Source organism: Zootoca vivipara, chromosome 10 (genome assembly GCF_965207765.1).
Source record: "Zootoca vivipara chromosome 10, rZooViv2.hap1.1, whole genome shotgun sequence".
NCBI classification, from domain to species: Eukaryota; Metazoa; Chordata; class Lepidosauria; order Squamata; family Lacertidae; genus Zootoca; species Zootoca vivipara.
Window position 1 is genome coordinate 28,228,919 of NC_142593.1, and position 12,901 is coordinate 28,241,819.

Below are 12,901 nucleotides of genomic sequence, written 5' to 3' on the forward strand. Positions count from 1 at the left end.
TTGCCTGGGGGTTTTTTTTTATAAAGGAAGGGAGGTTCCTCTTTTCCCTCCTTGCCTTGATGGTGGTAAATATTTGCAAAGTTATAAAAAGCTCTCAGGAGAAATACTACATGATTGTTTTTTTCACTGTAGCCCCATGCTCGCAATGAACGAAGGACTTATGCCTACAATGAAAGTAGTACTTAGCAACAGTGTCTTACAGAATAGCATCAATGTATCTAAAGCTCGGGTGGTGCGGTGGGTTAAACCACAGAGCCTAGGGCTTGCTGATCAGAAGGTCAAATCCCCGCGACAGGATGAGCGCCCGTTGTTCGGTCCCAGCTCCTGCCCACCTAGCAGTTCGAAAGCACATCAAAGTGCAAGTAGATAAATAGGTACCGCTCTGACGGGAAGGTAAAAGGTGTTTCCGTGTGCTGCTCTGGTTTGCCAGAAGAGGCTTAGTCATGCTGGCCACATGACCTGGAAGCTGTACGCCAGCTCCCTCGGCCAATAAAGCGAGATGAGCACTGCAACCCCAGAGATGTCAGCGACTGGACCTAATGGTCAGGGGTCCCTTTACCTTTATCTCCAGCACTATGGGATGCGGGTGGTGCTGTGGTCTAAACCACCGATCCGAAGGTCGATCAGAAGGTCGGCGGTTTGAATCCCCGCGACGGGGTGAGCTCCCCGGGTGGTGCTGTGGTCTAAACCACCGATCAGAAGGCCGATCAGAAGGTCGGCGGTTCGAATCCCCGCGACGGGGTGAGCTCCCATTGTTCGGTCCCTGCTCCTGCCCACCTAGCAGTTCAAAAGCACGTCAAGTGCAAGTAGGTACCGCTCCGGCGGGAAGGTAAACAGCGTTTCCGTGTGTTGCTCTGGTTCGCCAGAAGCGGCTTAGTCATGCTGGCCACATGACCAGCTGTCTGTGCACAAACGCCGATTTCCTTGGCCAGTAAAGCAAGATGAGCGTCGCAACCCCAGAGTCATCCGCAACTGGACCTAATAGTCGGCACTATGGTACCAGCACTTATACAAGACAATGGGGTAGAGGAACTCTGCTCTGCAGCCTGTTGGCTGCATTTCCATTGCACCTGCTTACTGCAGAAAAGTAAATGTCTGCCAGCATAACTATAGTAACTAAAAGTCCTTTAGAAAGGCATGTAAATCACTTTTTTCCTCCACTTCTTTAGTTTCTGTGCTACCTAACACAGTTGTGCTCTGGTGTTTTGCCACACCTGGTCATAGTGATGAACAATTTGTTGTGCTGGCACATCATGGCCAATTCTGGATATAGATATAGTTGTTTCAGTGATGGCGTTATATGTCTTTATGTTGGCTTTTATATATATTTTTAGCTTCCTTGAGGGTTTTCTTTGAAGGGAGAAAGCAGAAAACATTTTAAAGTGCTATTAGCAGTGTCACAGTACCCCTTCTGATGTCACTATAATTTGCAAGTAACTGCTTCATTGTACAAATTTGTGCAGCTGGTAATGCTCAGCTAGACTACTGGGCACCATTTCCCCCAGAAGTCCTTCTCTGGGTTGGAATACTAAATGGGATTCTACATGTGCATTTTGAGACTGGGCACTCGAAGCCAGCAGCTTTATAATCATATGCACAAAAGACTTAAGCAGTGCTCTTCACGAAGTGCTCACTGATTGATATGAAATGATATGATATGAAATGAGAGCCCTTTACAAACAAATGACCACCCCCATGCATAGATTAAGCATGTGGAGACCATCCTCATGTTGCATAGATCAACCTTGTCATTGTGCAAAGCTAAAATGCATTTTTGTATGTTATGTTTCAAAAATATATGCAGTTCTATGCACATTTCACCTTAGCATATGCAGGAGAAGATTCCTCATTGGCCATGAATATGGCAACCGATTAACCATAACCAGGTCCTTATGCCAACTTGCCCATTTCCCCACTGAGCAGGCCCCTAATAGTCTGGGGTGGGTGGTAAATCTGCCATAGGTCAACCAAGAGGGCAGCCTGCTCCAGGTCACCCTCCTAAATACACCAGGGTTGAGTAGGGTTGCCAGACTCAATAGAGGACAGGACTTCTGTGCCTTTAATTGCCCTGCTCTCTTTTGAGTCTGGAAACCTTAAAGAGAAACCAGCAGACCCTTTGTTTAATTTCCAAGCAAAGGGTCTGCTGGTTTCTCTTTAAGGTTTCCAGACTCAAAAGAGAGCAGGGCAATTAAAGGCACAGAAGTCCTGTCCTCTATTGAGTCTGGCAACCCTAAGGGTGAGCAGGGCACACACACACCCCATGCCCATGCCCCAATTGGATTGCAGGCAAGGCCCACCCATATAGAGGGTCCAGCATGAACAGGTGGAGGGCAGCTCCAAGCAGTCATCCCCTCCCCTGACCATGCAAGAAGTTGGTGATTCTCTCTTTCCAGCTGAGGTCACACCATGTGGCAACCTCTGCCTCCCTACCCCGGAGCCCCAGGGGAGCAGATACTCATTTTCAGCTCATAGTCCCTTGACATGGTGAGTACCAGTTGAGTTGCTCCAACAGCAATTTAAAGGAAAAAAATGTGGAAGCAACAGATCTTACATATTTCACTTTTAAATCGGATAAACAGTGTTCTATGGATTATACCTTAGGCCTTCACAATGAATCCCCTTAATGCACCAGGGTGGGGTGGGGGTGGGATATTGCTTGCTAATTTCATTGATGTCTCTAAACTTCTGTAATTGGAGGTTGAATAAAATATTGACTCTCTCTATATATGTTACAGGATGGCTTTTATGTTAAAGGATTTCTATTTTGGGATAGTGCCTGAAAGAACATGCACGGGTGTGACCCTCTGATTGACAACTGATGAACACACAGGTTAATCAAGTAAGTGCCCATCACTTAAAATGTCACACAAGTGGGGCCTTTCAAAATGACTGAAAGCTGCTTTTTGAAGTTCAAGCTGTTGCCTTTATCTAATTAAAGTCTTAACAATTTGAGTCGTGACTGAGACATTATCACCCACTTTAATGTTCTTCTTGTTACCGACACAAAAAAACCCATCGGGGTTGTGCATTTTTTAGTGTGCAGTTGGCGACAAGATAACAGTCAGAAAGCTGGTAACATGCAGTTTGAAAAATGGGTTGGGCGACTGGATTCACCTAACTAATCAAGTTAGCACAAGCCCTGTATACGAGGGCTTCTACAACAGGCCTTTCCCCCCTCACCTCTCCACTTGCCCCCCAAATTGGGTTTCATGGGATTGAGAGAACTCCAACAGTGTGCAGGAGAAGGAGAGAGAGAGAATGGTTTCTTCTGGCAAGTTGCAATTGTGTGACACTTAATCCCATTCATTAGGTGCATGTGTTTAAAAAGCACTTAAAAGACAGGGAATGTCAGGGACAGTATGCACACAAATTATATTAGGGTAGAATTTCCTCCGTTTCTGTACTTCAGCTGCCCAGACCCTCATTTTCTTCACCTCTATCTTTGGGCAGTAAAGTTTCATTGCATCCTTGCAAATACCCTGAAAACATTTCTGTTTTTGCGCCCTACACCTGTCTCACACTCTGTGCTCCTTTTTTTGCAGCCAGTGCAAAACGGATTGAGGCAGCAACTCCATCAATGGTGGCACATTACAATAGATGTAAAGATGGAAGTTTTCTAGGTTGTATCCATGTAAGCTCTATTCAGCACAAGGTAAGGGGCAGGACAAAGTGTACCTGCTGCCCAGATTTCAAAGTGTGCCCACCGGTTCCAAAATGCTGGCAAACCCTGCAATATGGCATCTCAGCAGATGGAAGCAACTGAAAATCCTTAAAATGCTTCACAAATAAGTCCCAGCACACCTTTGATAGTTTTGCAGGTTATTAATAGAAGGCTATGCAGTTCTCCTAACAAACTGGAACAAAATTGCCAGATAGCATTCTGCAGATGCAATGCTGGCAGTGAAATAAGATTTCTTTGCTGCCAATACCGCCACAGAGCATGTTCTCAAACAGGCTCTAAGCCATGTTTGGTTGGATTTGACCCAAGTCTTCTGCCATCTGCACTCCAGCATATTCCCAACTGCTTAATCTTCAAGAATGAGGGGACTGCATGGGGAAGCATGTTGCATTTTGAGACACCATTGGTTCATCCAGCTCAGTATTTCCTGCACTGGCTGGCAGCATCCCACACAGGAGTCTTTTATAGTCATATACCTGGAAATGCCAGATTGACATGGAGATATTCTGCATGCAAAAGCGCAAGCACTCCTAAAGTTAGGAGGTCCCACATGTCTCTTTATCACAAGGTACCAGTTTTAGACATTTCCCTCGTCCATAAATGCTGTCACTTTGTCCAGTGCAGAATTGTTCCCTCTCTTCCCTTGTAGTATTCCCAGGGGTAGTATTCAGGTAAGTTTTATGCAGAGTGGATCCATTGGAATTAAAGAACATAACCATTGATTTCAATAGGTCCACTCTGAGTATAACTAGTTGAATACCACCCCAGTTAAATATATTGGGCCATAACAATGTTTATACATTAAACATACTTTTAAAACAACTATGCATAGCTTTCATGGTGCCCATGATGCTTTGAGTCACTCCAGCCAAAGTGAGGCTTTGGCATGGATGCTGAAGTCCCCCAGGACAGAAAATCTAGAGATTTCTAACACCAGGCTGAACACCGCCTGCATGTGTCAGGCAGCAAGGTGGGAAGATATTCAACAGATCATTTTATTTACTTATCTAAGTATTTTTAGGTTGCTTTTCCGGGAAAATGCCCTGACAAGGGACTTACAAAATCTACATTACAGAACAATAATAAAAAATAGAAAGAATAAAATCAAAACAGCTACAGTATTTAAAAACACACCAGAATGGCAGCAAATAAAGTCTTATTATTATAGCTCAGCTGGAAGGTTTAAAAAATTTCAACATCAGAATCATAAAACCATCAATAAAAAAGAAGCTGGAACGGATGGGTATTTAAAGCTTGCTTAAAACTTGAAGGGTGCATTCAAGTCCTGATTGTGGGCTTCTCATAGACATGTCATTGACTACTGTGAGAACAGGATGCGGCACCAGATCAGCCTTTGGCCTGATCCAGCAGAGCTCTTCTTTTGGTTTTAAGACTGTTTTCCATGAAAAGGGAGTAGTCTAATATGACTACATCCGGAGATAAATAACTAATCTGCAACATAATAATACTTTTCAGACAACATGTGAGAGTAGCTATCTTACATGTTTGTTGGTTGAACATGAACAATGTTTGCTGGCTTACAGTAAACCTCTACTTGCTTACAGTAAACAGAGATGGCTGCAAGCTTAAAATGTCTAACATGAAATGTCATTGTGGCGAACTGTTTTCAAGTTTTCCCAGGGGGCTTCCTTGTCGAGTAAAAAAGGGCTTCCCTTTTAAATGACCCATTTGCTTAGTTTCAAGTCCCAGCTTAACAGACTGTTTGTGGTTTTATTAAGTTAACTTGTGAAAATGTATAAGAGAGGGTCCAAATTGTGCTGGAAGTGTTCAGAGGTGGAGGGATCTTTTATACATATATAGTGGTTCTGTAAACATGCCAAAGATTATTGGGAGATGGTCTAAAATAAGCTAAAAAAGATTTTCAAGTTTACATTCCCCAGAAATCCTGAAGCCTTCTTATTGGCTATAACTGGGTATGAGATACCAAAGAAGATACACAACCTATTTCTTCATGCAACAGCAGTGGCCAGAATAGTGGATTCTAGAAACTGCAAAGAAAGAGGGATCCCAAGAAAAGAACAATGGCTATACACACTGAGGTTGAATCCTGACAAGACAGACGGCGGGCAGGTGTGGAGGACTCCCTGGTCCTGAATGGGGTAACTGTGCCCCTGAGGGACCACATGCGCAGCCTGGGAGTCATTTTGGACTCACAGCTGTCCATGGAGGCACAGCTCAATTCTGTGTCCAGGGTAGCTGTTTACCAGCTCCATCTAGTACACAGGCTGAGACCCTATCTGCCCGTGGACTGTCTCACCAGAGTGGTGCATGCTCTAGCTGTTTCTCGCTTGGATTACTGCAATGCCCTCTATGTGGGGCTGCCTTTGAAGGTGACTAGGAAACTACAACTAATCCAGAATGTGGTAGGTGACTGGGAGCAGGCGTTGAGACCACATAACACCGGTCTTGAAAGATCTACATTGGCTCCCAGTACGTTTCTGAGCACAATTCAATGTGTTGGTGCTGACCTTTAAAGCCCTAAATGGCTTCGGTCCTGTCACAGATGGGGTGTTGGCTACTCCCGAGTAAGCACTCCACACATCCTCTGGATTTTCAGAGTTTTATTGTGCATGCTATATACAGTGGTGAGATGTCTCAAATCATGTCTGCTCTGCATGGGGCAGAAGCCCACAATGGCGTCTCGTGGGCTCTGACCCCCCTTTTAAGACTGGGCATCCAAACGCCCCTCCTCCTTGCTCTATGGGTCCTCCGTGGTCCCAAAACAGGCTCCTGAGGTGCCGTTCTACTTCTCCCTCCTTTCCAGCCCCTGCTGAAGCTAGCTCCACCCCTGCTTCCCTTCTCCCAGCCTGGAGCTGAGCCTTCAGGACTCTGCAGAGCCCTGGACCATTCTTAACCCTTCCTGTTCCTGGTTTTCCCTCCCAGACTTGCTGCTGTTCTCCCATCTGATGGAAGTAAGCAGAGTGGGCTGCTCTCTGCAAGCCCTCTCTCTTACAGGTCCTGTATACCTGAAGGAGTGTCTCCACCCCCACCGTTCTGTGCGGACACTGAGGTCCAGCGCCGAGGGCCTTCTGGCTGTTCCCTCGCTGCGAGAAGCCAAGTTACAGGGAAGCAGGCAGAGTGGCACCTGCCCTGAGGAACGCCCTCCCACCAGATGTCAAAGAGAAAAACATCTACCAGACTTTTAGAAGACATCTGAAGGCAGCCCTCTTTAGGGAAGCTTTTAATGTTTAACAGACCATTGTATTTTAATATTTTGTTGGAAGCTGCCCAAGTGGCTGGGGAAACCCAACCAGATGGGCGGGGTATAAATATATTATTATTATTATTATTATTATTATTATTATTATTATTATTATTATTATTTCCAAGGGAAAGCCTTGGAGAATATTTAAAAAGTTATGATACTGATACTAACCTACAAGTAGGGGTAATTTCATGAGCAACAGGTAACAACAATGAAGGAAATGAAAGGAGAAAAATAGTGTGGGGAAATTAACAGATATGCAGGAAAGTAAGGTTTATCTAGAATGCCACAGAGTGTTGGATTAGGAAGTCTGTAAAGAAATTTTGTATGATGGAAAAGGTATGATGTGTAAATAGAAAAATGGAAAATGCATTTAAAAATAGACCTAATTAATGCCGTTTATATCAGTGTATGCTTTTTATAGTGCAACAACTGGGGCATATAGTTTTGCAAATAGCGAGAGTCAGGGGATATGCATTTCTAAGTACCCAGTGCAGTTTAAGTATGGCATTAAATGTTTTTATTGGAGAATATTGCAAAGCTGTTGGTATTATTCTAAAACAGTGATGGGAAATGTCTAGCCCACATGCCTAATAAGGCCTGGCACAGGTCCAAATTTGGCCTTCCAGGCCATTCCCAACAAACCATGCTTTCCTGCCCCACATCTGTCATCAGGTGCAGGGCAGGTGTGTGTAGATATGGCTACAAATGAACAATCAGGAGCCTTAAAAGAGCTCCTAACTGTTTCTTTGCAAGTAGGACTCCCTCCCTCCCCACCCCAACCTAAAATATCTTACTATTCTGAGATGAGGTTATGATAATTCAGCTTGCTCACTTGTGTTCCTCTTGCTAAACAAGCCCAGAAGACACACTGCTGCAGAGTAAACACTGTAATTCCTGTTACAATACAAGAACCTGCTGGCATTCTTTTGGAGAATCAAGGTTAGGAAAGGCTGACCTATGTCACAAAGAGTAAAATATTAAAACTGTCCCTCCCTGACACCTGACTGACAGAATGGAGACAGGATGACAAGTATATACTGAATTGTAAAATCAAGTTAACAATAAGGGCTGCTTTCTTAGACCCACTTATCTGAGAGAAAATTTGGTGGGACTTACATATGAGTAAAGATGATTACAACTTCGGCCACAGATAGCTTTGTGATGCACTATTAGCAACTTCATTAACTTTGCAAAATATTTTTGTTAGTTTTGCTGCAATATACAGTGGTACCTTGGTTCTCAAACGCCTTGGTACTCAAACAACTTGGTACCCAAACACTGCAAACCCAGAAGTAAGCGAACTTTTTTCAGAAGCCAAATGTGCTCCATTTTGACTGTTACACTTCCGATTTGAGTGCCATTTTGGGTGTTATGCTGAGGTCTGTCTGTTTTTGCTATTTATTTTGCATTTTTGTTTTTGTGGCTCTCTTTTGTTTTGTCTTTGTGACTGGATTTTGTGGAACCCAGTTCAGCTACTAATTGATTGATTGTGTGCCTGCAGTACATTTTTTATTGCTTTCATTTTATGGATCAATGGTCCTGTTAGATAATAAAATTCATGTTAAATTGCTGTTTTAGCGGTTGTTTTTAAAAGTCTGGAACAGATTAATACGGTACATTTTGCATTACTTTCTATGGGAAAGCACGTCTTGGTTTTGGAATGCTTTGGTTTTGGAACGGACTTCCGGTACGGATTAAGTTTGAGAACCAAGATACGACTGTATTAAACAGGGCCACCCCTGAGGAAATTAATTAACTTTCAAAGGGAACACACAGAGAATGAAAATTATTTGTAAGTATCTGTTGACAACTGATATGTGGACCTGTTGTGCACTATATGGAAAATATATACATGTACCGAAAATATATACATGTACCGTATTGGCCCCCAAATTCTGGTTGTGAAAAGTTAAAGTGTGGCTTATATTTGCCACCTTACAGTATCACTGCTGAAACAGCTGCACAGGAGGGCCATTGGGGGTGCGGGACAATGGTGTGCCGCCCACCCGCGACTCCCAAGCCTCCCCCGAGCTGTCAAAACGAAGGGGGAAAGGCCACTGGCAAAGCAGGGTGGCTCCCTCCCGCAGAAGCAGCCGCTCCCAAGCCTCCCCCAGCACGGGTTTGGGAAGGTAGTGCTGGGGAGCAGGGTGCTGAGCGCCAGCACCGGCTGCCCCTGTTTAGGCGGCAGAGCCGGGAGGCAGGCCACACCCACAAATAAGCCTTGAATTTTAAAGATACGGCTTATTTGCGGTTGCAGCTTATATTCTGGCCAATACGGTATTTCAGTAGAGGACAAAGTGGATGGAAGACTCGTGCAAAACAAACCACTTGCAGAAGAGCAGAAAGTGAGAATGAATGTTGGAATAGACCGAGGCAAGTTTATGCATTACTAACCTCACTAACCCTTTCCTGGGTTTTACATAGTAACTTTACATTGTGGTAGTCTGGTAGAGAGGGGCATAATATGTTGTTTAAAGTTGTGGATTTTAGCCCATGCCCTGCCTGAATCTTTTTGTTTCATGAAAGTTGGCTAAACACACTGGACAGTTTAAAAGTCAGCAGCAAGCACACAAACAACCCATTAAGTGTGTATAGTTTATAGGACAGGTTTTTTCATATATACTTACAGATCACTGTAGACCAGGCCATAGATCTGCGACAAGCTGTGATGATAGATTCCTCGAAGGATGATTAAAAGTAGAATCACCACAAAAGCCGGAAGACCCCAACCCAGAAGGAAAAACATTAGATAGCGCCTTTCTGTGTGCTCATCATTCATCACCAGGACATACCAGAAATTAACAGCCTAGGGAATAATGGAGAGTCCTGGATCAATAGGTTTGCTATGAACCACTAATTATTGTGCAAAATAAAATACTCATAAATATGCACTGGTTTACTGCAAAAGCTCAACCACATTTTTGAATATGCTGAAACAAATAATATATATTTAAGGGTTTTCGGGATGGCAATTCAAGTTTTCAATCAGCACACAAGAGGTAAAGAAACAGAGACAAACGGCAACAAATTTGTCTGCAAAGAATCTATTTTGTACAAGTTTCAAATGTTGACACCAAATATTGTAATATTATAGTGTCCAGCCACAAACAGCTCATAATCTTCTCATTAATAAATGAATAGCATCCTAGTAAAATCCCATTTCAATAGCTTTAATATAAATATAATATAATATAATATACGGTAAATTTCACCATAAAGACTAAGGGCAAACTCTCCAAAACTCACCTCAGAAACATTAATTATCCAACTGAAAAAGATTTTTTTTTTCAATCCAATCCAACAGAAGGCCACTCTTCCATCTCCAGACACCCCAAACACATTCTGCCCTCTCCTTATTTCCTTTTAAAACAGTTAATAGACACAACAGTGCAGGCAGGGGCAGCAGGGAGAGGAAATCTTCCCTACCTTCCCATCTCATAAAATCCACCTCGCAGAGGTGCTAAGAAATTGAACTTGGGGGTTCATGGCAGAAGTAGTTTTCCTACAGACAGCAGCAATCAGGCTTTGTCCCTAATCAAAATGCTGGAGGTCAATCAAGAACTGAAGACATTTTTGTTTCAACAAGCTTTTCCAGCTGGATGAAAAGGTATCCAGATGTTCACTTTGTTTTGTTTTTAAACCTATAATAGGTGGCTTTTGTACTGTCTTAAAAATTATTTTAGATGTTTTCAAGGCTATGTTTGTAAATCGCCTTGGAACTGCATGTGGAAGGAGAAGGCTATTCAAAAAATTAAGCATCATTATCATCACACACCAAAAAAAAAATAAAAATAAAAATCTGTAGTGCTATGTGCCTGTAACAAGAAGCAGCACTCATGTCATTTGACATGCCTTAATAAAAGCATTGTCTCCAGGTCATGAGACGCAACAGTTCATTTTGCAGTGGGGAAACTGAGTAGACTCTGTGTGTGGTTTTGTCCTATCTGCCAATCAAGCTGGAAACGTCCTTCTGCTGTTTCCCTGTAAGCTATTAAGGGTGGGGCACCCAGCAGGGGGTGTGTGGAACTGAGCCAAGTGTGTTCGCTGAAGCAACAGTTGTTACTCAGCTGGAGTAAAGTGTGCAGTTCTGGAAGACACACTTCAAGAAGGTTGTAGACAAACTGGAATGGGTTCAGAGGAGGGAACAAAGAAGGTTGGGATGGTAGAGAAAACAAGTCCGACGGCGAAAGGTAGCAGGGAGAGAACATTGAGCAGGGAGGTGATAGCACTCTTAATAACACCTGAAGCACAGGTGAGGGCAAAAGCTTGTTCTCTGCTGATGCAGGTTTAGGCTAAATGGGTTTAAATGGCAGGAGAACAGTTTTTCGTTAAACATGGAATCACCTAGATCACTTGGTAGATGATCAAGGGTCTGGAAACCAAGCCTTCTGAGGAAGAATGGTTAAGGGAGCTGGGTATGTTTAGCCTGGAAAAGAAGAGACTGAGAGAAGATATGATAGCTATTTTCAAATATCTCAAGGGCTGTCTCATGGAAGAGGGAACAAGCTTGTTTTATCCTGCTCCAGAGGGTAGAACTCGAACCAATGGCTTCAAGTGACAAGAAAGGAGATTCCTACTAAACATCAGGAATAACTTTCTGACAAGTAAGAGCTGTTCAACAGTGGGAAAGTCTGCCTTGGGATGTTGTAGACTCTCCTTCCAGTGAGGTTTTTAAGCAGAGGTTGGATGGCCGTCTGTCATAGATGCTTTAGCTGGGTTTCCTGCATTGCTGGGGGTTGGCCTGGATGGCCCTTGGGGTCCATTCCAACTCTACCATTCTACGATTCTATGAAGAGAAACTTAACAGTTTAACTATGGAACCAATTACCTAGTGAGGAGGTGGGGTCTGCTTTGCTGAAGGTTTTTGAGCAAAAGCTATTTGTTTGGAGATGTTCTAGCTTTGGGTTTGCTAGCACTGAGCAAACAGCTTGACAGGGTAGCCTACAAGGGCCCTTCCAACTCTATGAATCTATAACTGTTACATGCAAAAGTGTGTAAGAAAAGCCCAGCACAAGTTTAAATTGTAGCAATAGTCTGGGAGGGGTGCTTTTGCCCACCTCATCACTTGATTTGCAGAATTAGCCAACTATTTCCATGGCATGCAAGCCATTATGTCTGCCTTTGAGAAACTGGAGTATGGCAGCCGTTTCTCCAATCACACATATAGCCTGGAATGTAAGCTAGGGCCTAACTGGATCAATGCCTGCAAGAGTCAGTCTTGCTTGTGCAATCTTTTCTGGGTAAAAATGCTAACTAGTATTTGTCAGTTGGTGAGAGGAGTTTCCATAACACACACACACACACACACACACACACACACACACACACACACAAACCAGTTTAAAAGGGAGGATTCATGCCTGCAAATGTGGCATTTATTAAAATATCTAAGTAACATGAGATTTAAGAACCTGTACAGCACATGTATCTTCAGAAGTCTGCACATTTTGAGAAATGGGAGATCAGGGGGCGGGGAGGGTGAATGTTGTATGCAGACAATGGATATGGTGATATATTACACACACACACACACACACACACACACTATCCTTATTTGCTTATTTGTTATTTTAATAACTCCCTTATCCTCTGCTTTCTATTCTCTGCCCTGATTCTCTGCTATGCAATGCTATTTTCTTCTTGAGCCATTAAAAGAGCCAGCAAAATGTTTGGCAGAAAGCAGCTCACTCCATGGCCTTGTATAAAAAACTAGGCCAAGCTCCAGCTCTAGACAGATGAACCCTGGAATTTATTTATGCCAATTTGTTTAGTCAATAAACCATGGTCCCATCAATTCTATCTTTTAGAACAAGTCTTGTTAGTCATGCAACACAGATTGTTTTCTAAGAACTGGTACTGTGTGTCCTAACTCTTGTTTTCTGTATTTGTTTAACCATAGTTACCTACTTTCCTATCTCTTATCGCATGAACGATACGCAGACTCAACTGGGCACTGCAAAGTTTGGTGTGAACTTGGCTTTTTTGCCATTTCC

At 43.3% G+C, this 12,901-nt stretch overlaps 1 protein-coding gene across 1 annotated transcript in view; it reads right to left on the reverse strand.

Moving 5' to 3' along the window:
• Nucleotides 1–12,901, reverse strand: part of ADGRV1 (adhesion G protein-coupled receptor V1) — a 253,099-nt gene that overhangs the window by 55,021 nt on the left and 185,177 nt on the right. The window contains exon 85 of the mRNA XM_088653182.1: nt 9,536–9,714. Within this exon, the coding sequence (XP_088509308.1) occupies nt 9,536–9,714 (179 nt within the window). The remainder of the gene's footprint in view (nt 1–9,535; nt 9,715–12,901) is intronic.